Source organism: Podarcis raffonei, chromosome 13 (genome assembly GCF_027172205.1).
Source record: "Podarcis raffonei isolate rPodRaf1 chromosome 13, rPodRaf1.pri, whole genome shotgun sequence".
In the NCBI taxonomy this organism is placed as follows: domain Eukaryota; kingdom Metazoa; phylum Chordata; class Lepidosauria; order Squamata; family Lacertidae; genus Podarcis; species Podarcis raffonei.
Window position 1 is genome coordinate 18,366,405 of NC_070614.1, and position 22,163 is coordinate 18,388,567.

The 22,163-nt window shown below is 46.6% G+C and overlaps 2 protein-coding genes across 4 annotated transcripts; both read left to right on the forward strand.

The window, feature by feature from the left end:
* The first annotated feature begins 3,270 nt into the window (after nt 1-3,270).
* LOC128400141 (brain-derived neurotrophic factor-like) lies at nt 3,271-5,049 on the forward strand. 3 transcript variants are annotated; one of them, XM_053362180.1, is made up of 2 exons: nt 3,271-3,408; nt 4,345-5,049. In XM_053362180.1, the coding sequence occupies exon 2, from the start codon at nt 4,367-4,369 to the stop codon at nt 4,907-4,909; it is 543 nt and encodes a 180-aa protein (XP_053218155.1). In that variant the 5' UTR covers nt 3,271-3,408; nt 4,345-4,366; the 3' UTR covers nt 4,910-5,049. The 3 variants fall into 3 exon arrangements, with proteins under 3 accessions (XP_053218155.1, XP_053218156.1, XP_053218157.1); XM_053362181.1 differs by having other exon boundaries at nt 3,271-3,402; XM_053362182.1 differs by having other exon boundaries at nt 3,271-3,398.
* A 4,386-nt stretch (nt 5,050-9,435) lies between these two features.
* LOC128399906 (uncharacterized) lies at nt 9,436-21,070 on the forward strand. The gene is made up of 5 exons (XM_053361761.1): nt 9,436-9,690; nt 10,413-10,601; nt 15,072-15,233; nt 17,731-17,858; nt 20,519-21,070. Exons 1-5 carry the CDS (start codon nt 9,535-9,537, stop codon nt 20,871-20,873), a joined length of 990 nt encoding a protein of 329 aa, XP_053217736.1. The 5' UTR covers nt 9,436-9,534; the 3' UTR covers nt 20,874-21,070.
* The last annotated feature ends 1,093 nt before the right edge of the window (nt 21,071-22,163 follow it).

Below are 22,163 nucleotides of genomic sequence, written 5' to 3' on the forward strand. Positions count from 1 at the left end.
CTACAGTGGAGAAGCGAACTTTACGCATTATTGAGATGCAGCCAAGCAGACTTTGTGGACTGGAGGGGCCATGATGGGGCCTCTAGTGGTCAAAACTTCATACCTACCACATGTGTCAGGGCACTGGGGTCTTGTGGGTGCTGCTTTAGAATCACTCAAACCTGCCTTTGGCAGACACCCCCCCCCCAATGCTCCCATTGCACCCTTGCGGTGCACAGCGGACTCCAGAGTCCTTCCCTCAGCGCAGTCTGTGAGATCAGGGCTTTTCGACTGCCTACCCTCGGGGAACCTGTTCCATCTCGGTGCATTTGCCAAAGATTCCCTGCGTGTGCATGGCAGGTGGATCCTAGGGAATGTTTTAGGGCGTGTTGTCTGTACACGCGTGGGCATCAACCACGCCTGCCAGGCCTCACCGCTGCTTTGTGGATACCAGACGCACGCAGCCTCGATGCAGGCGCCGAATCTGCCGCTTTGCATGCACCCCACTTTCCCTTCCAGCTGCCGATTGGAGTGGGAGATCCATTGAATCTGAAGTCCATCACGACTGATATATCCATTGAGGAGCCTGGGATAAGCGTCTGAGAGATCCCTAGAGTTCTTTTGGAGCATACTTTTTTTGGGGGGGGGTTGCTAGGTGTAAGTTTCCTTCTGGAATCTCCCTTCCCTCGTTCTCTTTCCTCTCTTCATATTTATTACCTCCCTTCCCTCCAGCTACAGTCTGTGTCTGACCTGATCCTGTCGTCTTAATTATTAACTTATTTGCGTTCATTACTCTGGAGGGGGGGGGGAATGATTTCTAGGAAAGTGTGTGTGATGTCTGTGTGTGGAGGTGGGTGGGGAGGATTAAAAAACAAAAAGACATGTCTGCCTGCTGCTTGGATTTCCTGTGTCCTGAATGTCTTCCTTTTGGCTGGGGGGGGGGCTCCGGGGGGGGGGGGGGAGAAGGAGCATGCGGAAAGCAAGACTCATGGGAAAGAAATGTGGGTGGCAGCCAGCTCCGCCCTGACAGCCCAAGCCTTCCTAGTAGCTCTCTCAGGCTGCATATACAACATACATCTAAAGGCACCTTTTGCACAGCCCCAAAAGAATCCTGGTAACTGTAGTTTGCTCCATGCAGAGCTACAATTGCCAGCACCCTTAACCAAGTACAGTGGTAAGGTAAAGGTAAAGGTACCCCTGCCCATACGGGCCAGTCGTGTCCGATTCTAGGGTTGTGCGCCCATCTCACTTAAGAGGCCGGGGGCCAGCGCTGTCCGGAGACACTTCTGTTTTGTTTTGTTTTTATAATGTTTATTAAAATTTTCAAAAAAGAGTACAAAAGAAAACAGAAAAGAAAAGAAAAAAGAAAGAAAGAAAAAAGAAAAAAGAAAAGAAGAAGAAAAAACAGCAGTTAAAAAAATTTTACCTTAATTACATTCCATACCCAATTTCCTTGACTTCCCCACACCTGCACTTCTTGTATTCCAATTCCAATTTTTAGCTCAGCAATTTTTTATCCCCCCCACTTTACCTTATTTCCTCTAATTCAATTAACTTAAACAAGTTTTAACTTCTAAACCTCTATCTTTATATTTCAAAACTTATTCTTAACATACTTTTCCTAAATTCCTCCATCAATTTAATTAACCTATTTAAACTTAAAAATCTCAGTCTTTATACACCAACACTTATTTTTGATAATCTTTGGCTAAGGTCGGACCCAAATCTCTCCCCAAATTCCCCATTTTTATGTTAGTGGCCGGAGACACTTCTGGGTCACGTGGCCAGCGTGACAAAGCTGCTCTGGCGAGCCAGCACCAGCACAGCACACGGAAACGCCGTTTACCTTCCCGCTATAAAGCGGTACCTATTTATCTACTTGCACTTAGGGGTGCTTTCGAACTGCTAGGTGGGCAGGAGCTGGGACCGAAAGACGGGAGCTCACCCCGCCGCGGGGATTCGAACCGCCGACCATACGATTGGCAAGTCCTAGGCACTGAGGTTTTACCCACAGCGCCACCTGCGTCCCTAGTACAGTGGTACCTCGGGTTAAGTACTTAATTCGTTCTGGAGGTCCGTTCTTAACCTGAAACTGTTCTTAACCTGAGGTACCACTTTAGCTAATGGGGCCTCCTGCTGCTGCCGCGCGATTTCTGTTCTCATCCTGAAGCAAAGTTCTTAACCCGAGATAATATTTCTGGGTTAGCAGAGTCTGTAACCTGAAGCGTATGTAACCCGAGGTACCGCTGTACAGTTCCTGGTATTCTTTTCAGGTGGGGAGCCTTTAAATGTGTGGTGTGTTATCTCCACAAGCTGTGTTTTGCACATCCACACTATCATCCAGGGGTCAGTAAACTTCTTCAGCAGGGGGCCGGTCCACTGTCCCTCAGACCTTGTGGGGGGCAGGACTATATTTTGGAAAAAAGAAAAAAAAATGAACAAATTCCTATGCCCCAGAAAGAACCCAGAGATGCATTTTAAATAAAAGGACATATTCTACTCATGTAAAAACACGCTGATTCCCTAACCGTTCGCGGGCCAGATTTAGAAGGCAATTGGGCCGGATCCGGCCCCCGGGCCTTAGTTTGCCTACCCATGCTATAGTCCTCGCCTGCTGTAGCTTTGGAAGGGGAAAGTGTCCTTTGGCCCTGAGCGCCACCTGATGGCTTGATGTGGAGTTGCAAGTCCTTATGAAGAGGTGGACTGCCTTTGGGCAATGGTCCCCAACTGTTTTAGACCTGTGGGCACATTAGCAAACCAGAGAAACCACTGTGGGCACCACATGCATGCTTGCAGTACCTGCCACCCTCCCCCGCTGTAATCTCCATGAAATGCACGAGCTGTGATTCAACAGAGGCAAGTGCCTCTATACAGTCGTACCTTGGAAGTCGAACAGAGTCCGTTCGACTTCCAAAACGTTCAGAAACCAAAGCGTGGCTTCTGATTGGCTGCAGGAAACTCCAGCAGCCAATCGGAAGCCCCGTCGGACGTTCAGCTTCCAAAAATAGTTTGCAAACTGGAACAGTCACTTCCGGGTTTGCGGCATTCAGGAGCCAAAACGTTAGAGAACTAAGCTGTTCGAAAACCAAGGGATGACTGTATATATCTAATAAGTTCTGTCAGATTCTAGTTTAGTGCAGCCAAATAACTTCAGGCCCCTGGCCCTGTGGAATTCATGAAACTACCCAAATGTTCTCTTCAGCAGATTCTAGTTGGCCAAAGTCCTAAAAGACACCATATCCGGGTACCGTACTTTGACCTCGTTTGCTGTAGCCAAAAAAGAGAGCTTTGTTGACTTACAGTGGTCTGCAACGGCAGCACTGCGAATGTCATCAGAACAGGAAAGGGAGAGAGTGATAGAGCAAGAAAGGGAGAGGAAAGAAGAGTGAATCAAGAAGCAGAGGAGAGAACAGATCCCAGTAGGTAAAGGTAAAAAAAATTACAAAAGTAAGAAAATTTCCCGCGGTGCAGGTTGCTGTTGTTAACAATTGGGCCCTGGGTTTGGCAGAAAAGTTGGGGAAGTCACTTTTATAACAGGTGGAGGGATGGACACAATCTGCACTGTTATTCCCTCTATTTGTGAAGTTCAGGAGGACGTACTGCTGGAGTGCTGGATTGGGGCCTGGGCTTCAAATCCCTGCTCAACCATAAGGTTCCCTGGGTTACTTCGGGACAGTCGCAATCTCTCACCCTAACCTACCTCACAGGCTTGTTGAGAGCCTAGGAGCCAATTCCTAGGGGCCAATATATCTTTGTCTCTTTCCCCACCCATAAAATATTTGAGGGGGCTGCCCACCCCCAAAGTTGGCACCCTTGGTTAAGATGGGGAGGGAGAGAACCATGTACAGTGGTACCTCAGGTTACATATGCTTCAGGTTACATACTCTTCAGGTTACAGACTCTGCTAACCCAGAAATATTACCTCGGGTTAAGAACTTTGCTTCAGGATGAGAACAGAAATCGTGCAGCAGTGGCGCAGCAGCAGCAGGAGGCCCCATTAGCTAAAGTGGTGCTTCAGGTTAAGAACAGTTTCAGGTTAAGAACAGACCTCCAGAACGAATTAAGTACTTAACCCGAGGTACCACTGTATACATTACCTTGAGCTCTTTCACGGAAAAGTGAGATATAAATGTAATTCAATTATTATTATTTTTTTAAAAAGAGGTATCAGCAGGTTTAGGGGAGCTCCAAAGTTTGCGAAAGTATGAAAATTATTGGGGGGCAGGGAACCTAGGATTTGCCCTAAATCCATGAGGTGGATGTGGCCTTTGGGGGGAACCACATGCTGGCAACCTGTGTTGTGGATGGGACCTTTTATTGGCGGACGCATTTTCCCAGGCTTGCCTTTCCCCACTTCCTGCGCAGGTTCCCCATCATAGAGGAAGCCATGCTGCTTACTGTGGTCACCGCATGGCTTTGCGTCGTCTCTCATGCCACCCCGCTTCCCAGCGCCGCTGATGTCCTCAGCACTCATGCTCCTCCAGTCGGGGACGAGGAGTTCCTGTCTCCCCGTGTTGCGCTTTCTAGAAGCGAGCCGACCACCCAACCCTTGTCGGACGCCGCTGAGGGGACGTTGGCCGTGTGTGACAGCACAAGCACTTGGGTGGCAGAGAAACATACAGCTGTGGACATCCGTGGCAGGAACGTGACGCTGCTCTCTGAGTTTCAGACGCCTCACGGCCGGCTGAGGCAGTACTTCTTTGAGACCAAGTGCACACCCAGAAGGGGAACTGCGGGCGGTTGCCGCGGGGTGGATCGAAACTACTGGATCTCCGAGTGCCAGACGACCCAGACCTATGTCAGGGCCTTCACTGTGGATTCCAAGAAGACTGCTGCCTGGCGCTTTGTCAGGATAGATGCTGGATGTGTCTGCAAAATACGACCGCAGCAGGAAGACGCAGAGGAATATGGGGGGCAGGAGATATCATAACAGGCTTTGCTGGGGCAGTGGGCGACCCTACAAGGCCTTAGCCACAGGTCTTTGGGGATAAGGGCCCACATCGCCTTCGCCTTCCCCTTTTGAAATGAATAAACAAATATGGCCACTGCCCCCATCTGTGCCAAGCAGTAGCCAGATTCCAGAGTCATGTTTCCATTGGGAATCGAGACGTGTCGGAGACGGTCATGTTTTTAAGAAAAATGGCTTCTTAACACCCGAGTCTCCTTTGGAGAGCATTAGATCTCAAGAGGGGCTTGTTTCCCCAGCAACGCAGCACTGGATTCCCAAGGCACCGTGAACCCCATCTCCCTGCCCCTGTGCCAAGATGGCCTTCACACACACACCCCTCACCAAGTTCTACCTATTTCCTCCTCCTTGTTCCCAGAACACCTCTTGCCCCAAGCAACTCCTCCTCACCTACCTGCTCGCTCCCCCTACACAATTCCAAGCCTAGTTTTTCGAAAGGGCACATTTTTCCTGTGTGACATCACACCACAGGAGCCAACTCTTAGGGGCCCCCAAAGTTGATGGGCATTGCCATTAAAATAGTACATATTGTCAGTGTTTGAAAAAGAAAAGGTTCTGACCTCCTTTTTACTCCTTTGCCTAGTCCTCAGACCTTAGTTGGCACAAAAGAGTCTTTGAGAAAGAGTATTCTTGCAGAGTGTTGCTGCTTTTATTCTTAAAAAGTCTTCTTCTCCAACCACGACCGACAGCTTTTACACACACCAAACACAACCGGCTTTCTACCATCCAACCAACCCACACCCAACACTAACACTGACCACTCTATATATACAGGTACAATTTGGTGAAAGATTGCATGAGTCATTGTAGGCCGCTGGCTCACGCTGACTTAGTTCTTTTAGCATCAAAGAAACAGCGGCCAATTTTTAGCCGTGACACACATGCACTGTGTCGTGTGATCAATTATGCAGGGCGGGGCTCCCCCTCCATTTTAATTCAAGTTGGCCCCCACTGGTTCTCAGGGTTGCTAGGAACATGCATGAGTCCCCTGAATATAGGGCAGTACAGTGATACCTCAGGTTACATACACTTCAGGTTACAGACTCCGCTAACCCAGAAATATTGCCTCGGGTTAAGAACTTTGCTTCAGGATGAGAACAGAAATTGTGCAGCAGCAGCGCAGCGGCAGCAGGAGGCCCCATTAGCTAAAGTGGTGCTTCAGGTTAAGAACAGTTTCAGGTTCAGAACAGAGCTCCAGAACGAATTAAGTACTTAACCCAAGGTACCACTGTATATAAATTCAATCAATAAATCAATAAAATGCACCCCACCCTCTTCAAATCCATCCCACCCACCTGGAACTCCAAAAGTGAAAGTGTGCACTGGCCCTGAGTGCCATTGGATGGCTGAAAGTAAAATGGCAAGTCTTTATTTTTGGAGGTGTGGGTTGCAGTTGATAGGTGCTCCTTAGGATCACACACGAGCTTTGGGCATTAGCAGGCTTGGGGGAGTCCCTCAGCTTGCAGAAGTACAAAAGCCATCTAGAATAACATCATAAGGAACCCTGCCTCCAAGTAGCCTGCATGTTCACTGACTATTTATGAATTGATTATATTCATATCCTACCCTTTTTCTCCAAGGAGCTCACGGTTTCACCCCCTCCTCATTTGAGCCCCACAACAACCCTGCGAGGCAGTGACTGGCCCAAGGTCACCCTGTGAACCTCATGACTGAGTGGGGATTCGAACCCTGGACTCCCAGGTCCTAGTCCAATGCTCAAACTGCTTACAGCACAGTGGGGAAAGCAGGGAGGAAGGGGAAATGGAACGGAGCGGATGGGATTCTGAAATTCAGCTCTCCACCCTGCAACGTTATATTATAAATATAATATATAATATATAAATATTCCCTTCACTGGCCCCTGCAGCTCAGCAATATCTGGAGGGACCAAGGTTCTCCGCCACACCTGTGATAGCTGGAAAACACACGATTTGAAGAAAGCACCCAACTGTAAAATTGCAAAAGGTTCTCCTTTTTTAATTTCTAGGAAGGATTAACTGCAATGTTCTTTATTGCAAGGTTGCCCTTTGAAAAGAGCCCGGAAACTTCAATTAGTACAAAACGCCAGATTGTTATCCGGCGCTTCAAGATCAGAACTGATTCCATCTGTACTGATTGCCTGTTTGTTTCCGGGCTCCATTTAGCAGTGCCAGCAATGACCTTTGAAGCCCTAAGAAATGGCTTAGGACCAGGTTACCCCAGAAACCATTTCCTCCCTGTAATGAACGTGTCCTGGCTTTTAAGATCCACGCAAGAGGCTCTGCTCTCTTAAGCCGTCCATACCTGAGACGGGTCTCTTGCAGCCCTAGCAGACGCATTGTTTAAATTGTTCTTGCTTCTTTTGTTGCGTTAAAGAGCTTTCTCCTATCCAATTTCTCTGAGCAGGGTTGTCTCTGCCCGCTGCCCCTTGGAAGGCCTACACAAGAGTATCAATGGTGCATGACGTCCCACTGACGTATCTCCCTGGGAGCTAACAAGGCTTGGGGAAGGTTGGAAGAGCTGACTCATCAAGGTCTCCGCCCACATACCCTCCAACATTTCTCCAGTGAAAATAGGGAAGTCCTATTCCCTAATGATAATAGCAAAAACATTATTATTTATACCCTGCCTATCTGACAGGGTTGCCCCATCCACTCTGGGCAGCTTCCAACACACACACATACCGTATTTTTCGCTCTATAACACGCACCCGACCATAACACGCACATAGTTTTTAGAGGAGGAAAATCCGTAGGCATGCCACCCATAGGCATTTCCTCCATAACACGCACAGAAATTTCCCCTTTCTAGGAGGAAAAAAGTGAGTGTTATGGTGCAAAAAATACGGTATATATAAATAATAAAACTTTAAACATTTTAAAACTTCTCTACACAGGGCTGCCTTCAGATGTCTTCTAAAGATTGTATAGTTACTTATCTCCTTGGCTTGGGGGGGGTATGTGTAACTCCACACCCTCCAGCATTTCACTGATGGAAATAGAGACATCCTAAGGGACGCGGGTGGCGCTGTGGATTAAACCACAGAGCCTAGGACTTGCCAGTCAGAAGGTCGGCGGTTTGAATCCCTGCAACGGGGTGAGCTCCCGTTGCTCAGTCCCTGCTCCTGCCCACCTAGCAGTTTGAAAGGACGTCAAAGTGCAAGTAGATAAATAGGTACCACTCCGGCGGGAAGGTAAATGGCGTTTCCGTGCGCTGCTCTGGTTCGCCCGAAGCGGCTTAGTCATGCTGGCCACATGACCCGGAAGCTGTACGCCGGCTCCCTCAGCCAGTAAAGCGAGATGAGCGCCACAACCCCAGAGTCGGCCACAACTAGACCTAATGGTCAGGGGTCCCTTTACCTTTAAGGAAAGGTGGGACATTCTGGGATCAAATCAGAAACAGGGAAGGCTTCTGTAAATCCGAGACTCTCCCTGGAACATAGGGACACTTGGAGGGTCTGTCACACCCTCCAACATTTCTCCAATGAAAATAGGGATGACAAGAACAACAACAACAACAACGGGCTTGCCGATTGGTAGTTCAAATCCGAGTGACAGGGTGAGCCCCTGTCTCTTTGTCCCAGCTCCTGCCAACCATACCAGCACAAGTAGATAAATAGGTACTCCTGTAGCAGGAAGGTAAACAGCGTTTCCATGCGCTCTAGTACTCTTCTCGGTGTCCCATGTGCCACAAGTGGTTTATTCATGCTGGCCACATGACCCGGAAAAGCTGTCTGTGGACAAACACCGGCTCCCTCGGCCTGAAGGGGGAGATGAGCACCGCACCCCATAGTCGAATTTGACTGGACATAACCTTCCAATAATAATATTAACAACAGCAACAATAAAAATGTTAATAATAAATAATAAAACTTCCCTATACAGAGCAGCCTTCAGATTTCTTCTAAAGGCCTTTGAACTGCAATAACTGCTTGCTTTGATCAGTGGCCATGGGAGGCAGTCAGTGGGGCGTGTAGAGACAGAAAACAAAGGCGGGACGAGACCAGATGTCCTAGAAGAGACTGATGGGAGTTGGCGTCCAACACCAATGGAACGGGCACAGGTCCTCTGCCCTGCCATACTGCAACATTATGTTGCAGCTCCCATTTGTGTGTGCATGCTTGAATGAAGGATGATAAGAACCATCACCCTCCGACTGAAGTTACAGTCCCGATGCACGCTTACTTGGGAGCAAGGTGGAAAGGGCTTGGGGTCCGGGTAGGGGCTTACTCCTCCGTAAACACGAATAGGGTGGGCAGCACACAACAAGAGCTTGCACCCCAATCGTTCAGCCACGGTCTTTAGCACTCAGTAGCAACGATCCTTAGCAGGCCTTCCGGCTCCCAGGAAATCCGGGTGCAGTCCTGGCTTCCCCTCCCACAGCGGTCCAGCATCCCATTGGAACTCGTTAGGACCGGACCGGATGGAATCCAGGGATCGATCAAAGAGGGCGCTAGAACGTCCGGCTGCCGAGCGTTCCATCTCCATGGCGACGTTTGTCGCTAACGTTCTAGAGGCCCCGCCCCTTTCCTGGTGCCCAGGGTACCAGCCGCCGCCTCCTCCTCCTCCGCCCGGCCGCCCGGCAACCATGTCCCAAAAGCGGAGGCGGACATGGCGGGCACTTTCTCCGCCTTCCCCTTCGACTGGGAGGTGGACTCCCCGACGCTGGTGCCCCGGCAGGGACGCAGGCATGACTGGAGGCTGACCAGCAGCGGAGTGGGGCTCAACTACAGCCCCCCGCTGCCCTTCCCGCCGCCCTATGCACGAGTGAGCGAAAGCTGGTGACTTTAAGGAGGATGGCTGGTGCAATTCGGATTAGTGGAAGCGATGTGGTTTGTAGCGGGGGACTGACACACCCTCCGGCTACCTCTAGGCATAGCTGTCAACGTTTTCCATTTTTTAAGGGAAATTCCCTTATTCCGAGTAGGATTCATCGCAAGAAAAGGGAAAAGTTGACAGCTATGCCTCTAGATCATGGGTAGGCAAACTAAGGCCCCGGGCCGGATCTGGCCCAATCACCTTCTAAATCCGGCCTCCAGACGGTCGGGGAATCAGTGTGTTTTTCCATGAGTAGAATGTGCCCTTTTTATTTAAAATGCATCTCTGGGTTATTTGTGGGGCCTGCCTGGTGTTTTCACATGAGTAGAATGTGTCCTTTTATTTAAAATGCATCTTATTTGTGGGGCATAGGAATTCAGTCATATATATTTTTTCCAAAATACAGTCCGGCCCCCAAGGTCTGAGGGACAGTGGACTGGCCCCCTGCTGAAAAAGTTTGCTGACCCCTGTCTAGGTACTCTGCAGGCGGCCTAATGCTGCCTGGAACCTGAACTCCTGCAGGAATAAATGGTTCTTTGGGGGGGCGGGGTCTTGGTTCTGTTTTTCATCCATGCACCCATTTTCCCGTTTCCTGATGGTTTGTTCCATTGCTTCCCTTTACGGTCTTTCCCCCACCTCCTCCCTCACACCCCCGCTTCGCTCATCACCAGTCTACAATCTATGAGCCGCTGCCCCCAGCATCTGAGAAGGACTTCCGAGATGAGGTCATCCCACGCTTGACAACCACCTCACAACTCGCTTATGGCCCGAAAACCCATGGGGGAGTCCTGGCTCACCCCCGCTACTCTGTTGCCTATGCACACTGGGACGTCCTCTACAACAAAGATTTGAGAGAGAAGGTAAGGGGCAAGCGGAAGCTCTGAGATCTGGGAAGGGGAATAGAAGCCCAAATGGTCAAGGGGCGCATCCAGATGGCCAGAGTGTTGAGGATTTGTCCGCATTTGTTTGCAGGGGGATTAGACAAAGTTGGCAATTTAATCTGCTTTTGTCATGATTTGCTTTCAGGGAGGTCAGATGATGTTGTGCCAACCCAAGTGTTATGGGAACTCCCAGTGTGTTTTCCCCTCTCCCTTTCCTTCTTGCAAAACGTCTGATCTTTTGCAGAAGCAGTTTTGTTGGGCAAGAGTTTCCAGCCAACTAAACTGTACAACCTGAATTTGTGACTGAATCCCACCCCCAAATAGTGACAGTTCTTGAAGTTCCCTAGGAAGACGGCTTGGTGGTTTTATTGGGGAGGGAATGGGTGGAATGAATCCAGTCTGCAAATTACAGCCTGGTTCTGTGTGAGCTCACTCAGAAGTAAGTTCAATTGAGCCTGGGCATAGCCAGAATTTATGTTGGGGGGGGGCAGGACCGAGCTACCTGCACTGCGATTGGTCAGTTCATGAAAGCCATGCCTATTGCTTTGTCAGGTTGCCAGTTGCATCACTAGAGTGCGTCACAACATCACCCAAGTAACCTCAGCGAGCATTTCAGTTTCAAATATTCTGATTATTTCTACTTTTAGCTAAGTATTTTTATTTATTTACTTGCAGCCTACCTGGTCTGAAAAATCACAAGCCCCCCCCTTCTGTTTATTCCGAAACATGACAATATTCAGATTAGAAGCATTTGTTCTTGTATGCTTTTCTAGGGTTCCTTTATTTTAATTTAAAGATGTGTGCAAATGGGTACAGAAGTATTCGCATGCATGCCCAGTAAAGTTAAAGGCAGTGGGTGACACACACACTTAAAAATCCCCCCACAAAAAACCCCAATTGGACACGTTCTGTCAAACTCCACCTGCTAGTGTCAATGAGCAAGCAGTGGTGGAATAGCAGTGAATACCTGTGACTGAAAAAAATGGGTGTGTGTGCCAAATACAAAACACAAAAAATCAGACCTGAGGAGCAGGTTTGCTGTATAAAGCCCCCATCTAGACACACACTGAATCAGCTGAACATTCAGGGAGTACTCTTGAAATATCATCGATGGAGCACCCCCCCCTTACTCTGTGATTGCAGTCCAGGCAGGAGAATAGGACAGGGGGGTGAGGATTCTGCAGAGAGTTTCCCAGAAGCCCCTGTTCTTTTTTTTTAATAACTTCTTTATTCAAAATTAAAACAAAACATATTATCCAGAAACATATCATCCTTATTCCCCCCCTTTTTTCCTCCCTCCCCCTCCCTCCCCCCCCAGAAACCAACCCACCCCACCCCCCGACTTCCCTCAGTCCCAGTCTTTGATTTCTCTAAAAATGCTGTTTTCTGCATGTTACGCAGTTGTATAGATCCTCAAACTATTTAGCTGATTATTATCAATAAAAAGTTTGTGAATGTTTATTCAAAGCCAGCCAAGGAATCCAGTTCGCTTTGTTGCGTCTTCAAGTACTTTGTAAAGGGTTCCCATTCATCTTTAAAGTCGCAGTTATCCTTGTCCCCTAGCTTGTATGTCAGTTTTGCCAGTTCTGCATAGTCCATCAATTTGTCTTGCCATGATTCTTTAGCTGGGGTTTCTTCAGTCTTCCATCCTTGTGCTATTAAAACTCTCGTGGCTAGTGGAAAGAGGCGTATATTACACTTATACCGAAAACAGAGAGTGAAAAGACTCAGCTTAAGAACTACCGCCCTATATCGTTACTTAATGTGGATTATAAAATTTTTGCAGATATTTTGGCCAAGAGATTGAAAAAAGTATTGATGGAAGAGATCCATAAAGACCAAGCGGGCTTTCTCCCGGGAAGACACTTGTCTGATAATTTGAGGAACATAATTGATATTTTGGAAAAATTAGAAGTGAATATAAACACTAAAGCAGTTTTGATATTTGTGGACGCGGAGAAAGCTTTTGACAACATCTCTTGGAGTTTTATGAAGAAGAACCTACATGGGATGGGGGTAGGCCAAGGTTTTGAAAATGGTATAGGTGCAATATACTCCGAACAAAAGGCTAAATTAATTGTAAATAATGTGGTCACGGAAGAATTTAAGATAGAAAAAGGGACACGACAGGGATGCCCAATCTCCCCACTGCTTTTTATATTGGTCCTGGAGGTCCTGCTAAACATGATTAGAAGGGACCGGTTGGTTAAAGGTATACAGGTCGGAGCCAAACAATACAAACTGAGAGCATTTGCAGATGACTTAGTATTGACGTTACAGGAGCCAGAATCTAGTACCAAAAGGGTCTTAGAATTAATTCAAGAATTTGGTCAAGTGGCAGGTTTTAAATTGAACAAATTAAAAACCAAGGTTCTAGAAAAAAATTTAACACCGATTGAAAGAGATAGGTTTCAGAACGAGACAGGATTGACCATGGTGAAGAAAGTGAAATACTTGGGGATTAATATGACAGCCAAAAATGGGAACTTATTTAAAGATAATTATGAAAAATGTTGGACGGAAGTGAAAAGAGATTTAGAAATCTGGTCAAATTTGAAGCTTTCACTGTTGGGCCGCATTGCTGTGATAAAAATGAATGTATTGCCGAGAATGTTGTTTTTATTTCAGACATTGCAAATTGTGGACAAGATGGACTGTTTTAAGAAGTGGCAGAGAGACATTTCTAGATTTGTCTGGCAGGGCAAGAAGCCCAGAATAAAATTTAAGATACTAACAGATGCAAAGGAAAGGGGTGGATTTGCCCTGCCAGACCTTAAACTTTACTATGAATCAGCAGCTTTTTGCTGGTTGAAAGAATGGCTACTTCTTGAAAACACAGACATTTTGGATTTAGAAGGTTTTAACAATGTATTTGGATGGCATGCATATTTATGGTATGATAAGGTCAAAGCACATAAAGCATTTAAAAATCATATTGTCAGGAAAGCATTGTTTAATGTTTGGATAAGATATAAAGACTTGTTGGAAAATAAAACCCCAAGGTGGCTGTCACCAATGGAAGCAAAAGCTCTGAAAAGGCTCAATATGGAGGCCAAATGGCTGACATATTGGGAAATTTTGGAACAAGAAGGAGACAAATTGAAATTGCAGAGTTTCGAAAAATTAAAAAACAAAGTGGGAGATTGGCTTCATTACTATCAGATAATGGAGGTATATAATTTGGATAAGAAAATTGGCTTCCAGGTGGAAAAGTCAAAATTAGAAACAGAACTGTTAGAACCTAAAACTAAGAATCTGTCAAGAATGTATAACTTGCTGCTGAAATGGAATACTCAGGATGAAACGGTGAAATCTGTTATGATTAAATGGGCACAAGATGTTGGACATAATATTATGTTCGCTGACTGGGAACAGTTATGGACCACAGGTATGAAGTTTACGGCATGTAATGCCTTAAGAGAGAATATTATGAAAATGATATATAGGTGGTACATGACCCCAGTCAAGCTTGCAAAAATCTATCATTTGCCCAACAATAAATGTTGGAAATGCAAGGAAACTGAAGGTACATTTTTTCACCTTTGGTGGACGTGCCCTAGGATTAAGGCTTTCTGGGAAATGATATATAATGAATTGAAAAAGGTATTTAAATATACCTTTCTGAAGAAACCAGAGGCCTTTCTTCTGGGCATTGTCGGCCAATTGGTGCCAAAGAAGGATAGAACTTTTTTCATGTATGCTACAACAGCAGCAAGAATACTTATTGCAAAATATTGGAAGACACAAGATTTACCTACCCTGGAAGAATGGCAGATGAAGGTGATTGACTACATGGAATTGGCGGAAATGACTGGCAGAATCCGAGACCAGGGAGAAGAGTCGGTGAAAGAAGATTGGAAGAAATTTAAAGACTATTTACAGAAATATTGTAAAATTAATGAATGTTAGAAGGATGTTGGATAGAAAATAAGTGGTTTCCAGCTGTAATGCTTTAAGAGACATGAAAAAAAGGTTTACAAATGGGTAAAAGTTTAATGGTAAGGATTTGCTGTACTAACAAACTAAACTGGAATACAAAAAAGGGAGGTATGAGGAGGTCTGGGGAAAAATGCATAAGGAAGATATGTTATGAAAATTAATGTGTTTTTAATTGTTTTTATTTTGTATGTTTCTTTTTATTTTTCATCTTTTTTGTTATACCTGAAAAACTTTAGTAAATATCTTTAAAAAAAAAAAAAAACTCTCGCGGCTGGTGTCGCATACATGAAGATGTTTTTCAGCAGAAGCCCCTGTTCAAGGGGAAGAACAAAGGCCCTCAATTGACAAGGTGATGGAAAGACAAATCATCTTTTCTCCATGGCTCTGTTTGAAAACACCAGGCTGGAGGAGGCAAACATTTGCATGAGAGAGTGTCCTTGTGAAGTCATGGTGACCGTTCCCCCAACCCCTTCTTCTCTGTACCCCTGTTTCTGCTCTTCTCCCTGACAGCTGCAGCTGAGAGCATGGAGGTTCCCGCTGACCATGAGCAACCAGAAGAGCGAGACGAGGGAACGCTACCCTGGCTGGCCCAATCTCCCACAAGAGCCCACTTTCCATGCTGGGCCTCAGCCATTTGGCTTGGCTAACCATCACCTGGATGGACCATCCAAGGTATCTGGTGTTTCTGGAGCAGGGAGAGGACATCTCCCCCTATACTGGACATCTTCTTCCTTCTGGCCAAGACATCTTTGTGTTCTGTTTTAGGTTAACCAGTGTGGCAATCTCTACCTAAAGGATGCTTGGTTTTGCATACTTTACAAACAATTGCTTGCATATATATTTAGGGTGTTAGGGGAGGGGGTAGTCCCTTTGGTGGGGGACACGTTGTGCTACTTCTGGGGTGCTTTGTCCACCTTTGGTCCCCACCTGCACTCAGCTCTCAGCAGTGGCTCCTAGAAGCTGTCAGTATACGACAGTGGCCACACCCCAGGAACGCCTTTGACTGGCCGGCTAAACCAGGTGAGGGTTGGCTGATGGGTCTCAAAGCCTCAGTGAGTTAGGGACTTCTCATGCATGCCAAGACAGGCTCTGGCAGATTGAACAGATATCACCAATCGTGGGTCCAGCGGTCAAGAAGGTAGTTTCTGCACCATCTGTAGAAGGAAGTGAGAGGCAGATGGGACTTGTCAGACTGGGAAGGTAGCCCATCTAGGCGAAGGAAAACTGATCCAAACCTCTGCCGACTTGTGAGATATCTTCAGGAGTAGAAAAGGCTAAGGAGTTGAAATATACTCAGAGTCGAGTGTGAATTTCATGCTCTTTATTCAGCTCATAGTAGCAATGAATGAATCTTTCCCCAAAATGTCTAGCTATATATACATTATTTACACAATGGGCCCCGCGTGATTGGCTAATTCCGGGCTGCTCCTGTAGGCCAATCAGGTTGCGGATTCACCTCCTCCAGAAGCCTGATTGGCTTCTCCTGCAAGCCAATCAGGTCGCTGATTCACTTCCACCTGGCGCTGGATTGGGTGGCTCTTGCGGACCAATCAGACTGCTGCATTCTGGATCCTATTGTTCTAGGGTTCAGCTCAGTACATAACAGGAGTAAAGTAGAATCTACACAAATCCAGAGTGGAGTCCTTAAGACACGTTGTAGACCTCCTTCCGGCAACTCTTGCAGCCAAATGTCTTGCTCTGCTGTCCTTTGGACCACATCAGCGAGGCTGGGGGGGGGGTCTTGTCATCTGGGCAGCCCAGGACCCCCATACACACTGCCCAGGCTTGCGCCCCAGGGAGGTCAATTTGACTTCACCCCCAGAAGTGCACTCTGTTGTCACTTGAGACAGATGGATTCCAACAAAAGCTTGCACATCTTTGCATGCTGCCCATGGTATCGGACCAATCAGTATCCATTATTTCCTGGCGTGTGGGGAAGGTTGGTGCTGTCTGCTTTTAGTGGGAAGGAAAACCTGTGTCCCTCTAGATACTGTGGGACCCCCCAACTCCCATCAGCCACTGCCAATGCAGTCAATGATGTGAGAGGTGATGGGATCTGTTGTAGTTCAACAACACCTGCAGTTGCTTCTCCATCCCTGGCCTAACTGCTTATATTTGGGTTATCTTCGGTGCCTCTGCAGCAAGTTCGAGGTGGGATTCTGATCTTGGTATTGGGCCTTCCCTATCCCTTCCCCACCATGCCTGGTCTTTTCTTTGACATCCTTCTTTATTTTGCTGGCCTGCCAATCAAAGAAAGCAGGTCATGTGCTTGTGACTCAAGAGCTCTAACTAAGGCTGGGGTCAAGGATCTGAGGGAGTCCCCTCTTGATTCTGGCAGGTTTACTTGGCAGTGACAGCAGCCACAAGGAGCTACACCCTTTCCTTTCCCCCACAATGCCCTCGACACAGCATTCCTCCAGGGGCATTGTGGGAAATTAAAATGGCGGCTCAGTCATTGCTGGGCCCTGGGAGGCACTCAAGAACGTTGTTGTTTTTTTTAAAAAAAATATTTATTTATTTATTTAACATACATACAAACCAGTAACATACCGGTACATACACTTACAAGCAAGCAAACAAACAGAAAAAAGGAAAGACTATAGGTAAAGAAAAAATGCATAAAATAGGTGGATGGTGATACACCCTTATGACTTCCCTCCACCAGCGCTCATGATCTTTATTCCTTTAAAGTTCTTATTTACATTGCAATTCTTGTAAATAATATATAAATACCTTATAATAAATAAATAAAATAAAATATATAATAAATATAACATAACATAAGATAATATAAAACATAAAACATAACATAATATAATATAAATAAATGCCTTACTTATTTTATTGTACTATTATATTATCTAAATCAACTTTACAAGCTTAGTCCAAACATATCAGCATGCTATCTTTAGAGCCGTGTTTACTCATATATTCTCCAAACCATACCCATTGTGACCTTAATTTCTGATTTGTTTGATATCTTATTGCTGCAGTTAATTTCGCCAATTCTATGAATTCAGCTACTTTGAATGACCAATCCACTTTTGTGGGTGGCACTCAAGAACGTTGCGTGGTAATACCAGGCTTGGTTGGGGTTGTCCACTATGGTGGGCTGAGGAGTTAAAGACTTCCACGCACAACAGAGGCTTTGTTCCTTTGCTCTCCGCAGTCCATTGTGGCCAGCACACGGAATGAAGAGATGGCAGGCAAACCCTTCTACATCCGGGACAAGGCAGTTCTGCGGCTGAATGACCCCTATATCTCTGTCACCAGCCGGGACTTCCATCCCTTCACTGAGTAAGTAGCACTTCCAAGGTTCTCTCCCCACCCCTTCACCCACCCCAGACACCTCTGCCACTGCCTACACTCCATTCCCACAATCTGTTGGGATACTGCCAGGGAGATAAAGTCCATCTGAGCCCCCAAGCTCGGTGCCGGACGATCCATCGACCTCCCGTAGTCACGCAGTACCAGCAATTTAGCGACACGAAGCCTCAGGCTTAGTGCACACTCTAACAGCAGAATTCACACAGCAAAAGTTGCACAGCAGGACACAGCAGGACAGCATATTTACAGTTTATTCAGCGTAGGTCAGAACATGAGAAGACATGACCGTCTGCTCCGACTGCTCAGGCAAAACAGCAGAAAACGAAAGGAACAGACAACATAAACATCCTGTGAGACAGGAAATGCGCAGGCTGTTATACAAACATCCTGCTCCCTTTTAAGGTGGAACGGAAATATCCTAACACAATCCTCTAGGGGGCAACTGCGAGAAGTGAGGTTACAGGGAACCAGGCAGAGGGCCTTCTCGGTAGTGGCTCCCTCCCTCCCATCAGATGTCAAGGAAATAAACAACTATGTGACTTTTAGAAGACATCTGAAGGCAACCCTGTTTAGGGAAGTTTTTAATGTGTGATGTTTAATTGTGTTTTTAATGAGTGGCTGGGGAAACCCAGCCAGATGGGCGGGGCATAAATATTACTTCATTTATTCATTCATTTATTTACTGTCTTGTCTCTGAACCCACATTCCACTCTTTGACCCTTATTTGCTACCGCTAGGACAGCTTGTTTCCAATGGCACAGAACTTGTATTTTTTAGGTTGACAACCATAGTTAACGTGCCTTGGCAGCTGGATAGCTTAGCTGGCTGGAGCATTGTACTGATAACGGCAAGGCTGCAGGTTCAATCCTCTGTTGGGATACTGCCAGGGAGACAAAGTCCATCTGAGCCCCCAAGCCGGCTGCCGGACGATCCATCGACCTCCCGTAGACAGGCAGTATCAGCAAATAGCGACACGAAGCCTCAGAAATAGATTGCCACATTCTTAGGCTGGTGCACACTCTATCAGCAGAATTCACACAGCGAAAGATGCACAGCAGGAGAGCATATTTACAGTTTATTCAGCGTTGGTCAGAACAAAGAAACCATGACCGCCTGCATCGGTATGTTCAGGCAAGAAGAAGGAAAGGAAAGCAACTGACAACATAAACATCCTGTGAACAGGAAATACGCAGACTCTGTGACTCACAAAGCCTGCTCCCTTTTAAGGTGGAACGGAAATATCCTAACATCCTCGTCAGGGACAGCTTGTATCTTCCTGCATCGCAGGGGGTTGGACTAGAAAATCCTCAGGGTCCCTTCCAACTCTGTGATATCTGTTATTAAGGCAGATGTTGGCTGTTGCCCGATTTATGTATGGTATCCCTTTTGTTGTCAAAATAATAATAATAATAATAATAATACCAGTAATTTTATTTATATCCCGCCCTCCCCAGCCGAAGCCGGGCTCAGAGCGGCTAACAACAATAAAAGTAACACAGCATTCTAAAATCAATTCATTTTAAAATCAATTCAGAATCAAATTAATGGCAACCATTGGGCTAGAGTTCTGTGAGGATTGCCAAAGGAGGAGGTCAGACTGTGCCTTGGCCAAAGGCCTGATGGAACAGCTCTGTCTTGCAGGCCCTGCAGAAAGATGTCAAGTCCCGCAGGGCCCTAGTCTCTTGTGACAGAGCGTTCCACCAGATTGGGGCCACAGCCAAAAAAGCCCTGGCTCTGGTTGAGGCCAGCCTGTGGCCTGGGACCTCCAAGATGTGGGACATACCAGGAGAGGCGGTCCCGTAGGTATCAGTATTTTTACTGATTTTAATGAAATACCAGTGATAAAAGTCTGTGTGCTACCCGAGTGCAGGCATGCAAAGAAAGTATGGCGTATCACAGGATCAAGAAAAAGGTACCGTATTTTTTGCTCTATAAGACGCACCAGACGATAAGACGCACCTAGTTTTTGGAGGAGGAAAACAAGAAAAAAAAATATTCTGAATCTCAGAAGCCAGAAGAGCAAGAGGGATCGCTGCGCAGTGATCTGGCTTCTGGGATAGCCTCTTGCTGTTCTGGCTTCTGAGATTCAGAATATTTTTTTTTCTTGTTTTCCTCCTCCAAAATGAAGGCTCCCCCTGCCCAGAAGAGGCTGCGTGCGACTAAGCTGTCCTCTGTCCCTTCCCCCACCTCCTGCAAAAGCCAGCCAAGAGCCGTGCGCTCTTTAAAGGGAGCGTGGCTCTTGGGGGCTTTTCTGGGAGATGGGGGAAGGGACAGAGCCACTCCCCACTGCCCTGCGGAGGCTTCGCGCGGCTAAGAACAGAAGCTAGAACAGCGAGATGGAGCACTGCGCAGCGCTCCCTCTCGCTATTCTGGCTTCTGGGATTGCCGTGCAGCCTGCATTCGCTCCATAAGATGCACACACATTTCCCCTTTTTAGGATGGAAAAGTGCGTCTTATAGAGCAAAAAATACGGTAAGTTATTCCCAAACAATATCATATTCTGCAGCGCCAAGAGTAGCGTTGTGTACACAGGGAGCCCCTTCCAGACAGTGTTCTCTCCTTTAAACTGCTTGGTTTAACCCCACTTCAGAGAAATGGACGCATTTTGATCCCTCCTCTCTCTCCTGCAGGAAGGAACGACAAGGCTATGCCAGGAAGGATGCTCTCTCGCTTGAGCGGTGTGGCGAATACCCCGTAATCCGTGATCCTGAACCAATGCGGGACATCAAGGTGTTCCTCAAAGCAACCCGAGTACCCCGTCTGGGGCCACACATACCTGCCGTTCCCCACCGGGGTCTACTTCCCCTGACCCGAGAATCCTACCAGCCTCCCCATGACTACAAGCGCACCTGGGACCGCTTCTGCCCGGTGGAGAAGCCTCCCACAGTCTCCTGCCGGGTGCCTGTGGTGGAGATCATGTGTGTTCCTCGCATGTACGAAACAGAGTATAAATGCTACGGGAGTGGCAAGCCCATGCCGGTGTGAGAGGCCAGGGGCAACGAGCATTTTGCAAGGATCAGGCAGAGCAAACCTATAGAATCTATCTTATCTAGCATTTGTGTCCATTTTGCAGAGATGACCACAGAGTCTCTATTGGTATTGTTAACGCTGCACATATGGGCAGCAGTTTGGATGAATAAAAACGAACTCTTCTTTGAAATAAAAATTACCCAGTCCAAAAATACGGTTCGGAAAGCTTTACTTACAGAGCTCAAACTCCATTCGACTTAAAGCAATAAATTTACACCCAATTAGTTGCATAATATACTGATGCTGGCATAGGTGAAATGTCTTAGATTATGAATATCTTCCAGAACTAAAAATTAAAGGTTCTTCTCCATTTCAGCCTCCATTAGGCTGAGGCTGTTCTACCAGAGAGAGGGAGTAAAACATCCATTCTCTCCAGTAGCTTGAGAACAAAGATACAGTCCTCCCAAGATAGAAGACCACAGAGTAGCATGTGCTTGTAACACATACATATTTCAGGTGTTTTAAACACCATGTGACTGAGCCACGTAGATATACTCACTAATTATTAACTTGTTAGGTTCTCCTCACAGTTTTCTTTCGCTTCAGTGGAAATTTTCATGCCATGCTTCACAGTATACATGCAGACACATTATAGTGTTATTTTCCATTTCAATGTTCATTCAAGAATTATACTTAACAGTCTGGCATTCAGAAAACAACCCGTTTTGGGCTGTGCCTTGCAGTGGTCTTTCCCAGACGATCTGAGATAGAAATCTTCAGTTGTTTTCCATTTTGTAATTTATACTTTTAGCTTTAGGAGGGCTGTCCTTGCGTACTCCCCTGCCCATTTTAACTCACACAGGTGGGCGTGGAAGAGGGATGGGTTTGACAAACTGGAGCAAACCATGCTGAAGTCCATCATTCCAGAGCTGATATGAGGTTGTGGGTGCACGTATTGGATAAGGGCTGGTGAGATCCATGTTTACATCTTGACTTCTGTGGATCTGATTGGTTGACCATGATCTAATCACATGCATCCACACACCCTTCCACCTTCTTCAGGGGGTTGTTATGATGGCAGTGTGAGGGGAAGAACTATGTATGCTGCTCCCTTGCACTCCTTGGAAGAACACCCATCAGCCTCGGCTGGCAGGGGCTGATGGGAGTTGTAGTCCAAAACACCAGAAGCGAGTTAATAAATATTTTATGGAAAACTGATTTGAAATTCACGGCATGCTGTCCACTGAAAGAAAATTATATGGAAATGATGTACCATTGGTATTTAATACCAAGTATGTCAGCAAA

What these genes read in the sequence shown, in the direction of transcription:
- LOC128400141 (XM_053362180.1), top strand. Translation starts at nt 4,367, where the DNA reads ATGCTGCTTACTGTGGTCACCGCATGGCTTTGCGTCGTCTCTCATGCC.
- LOC128399906 (XM_053361761.1), top strand. Translation starts at nt 9,535, where the DNA reads ATGGCGGGCACTTTCTCCGCCTTCCCCTTCGACTGGGAGGTGGACTCC. An exon ending in ACAAAGATTTGAGAGAGAAG is followed by an intron (nt 10,602 to 15,071) that starts GTAAGGGGCAAG and finishes TCTCCCTGACAG; the next exon opens with CTGCAGCTGAGAGCATGGAG. An exon ending in ACCTGGATGGACCATCCAAG is followed by an intron (nt 15,234 to 17,730) that starts GTATCTGGTGTT and finishes TGCTCTCCGCAG; the next exon opens with TCCATTGTGGCCAGCACACG.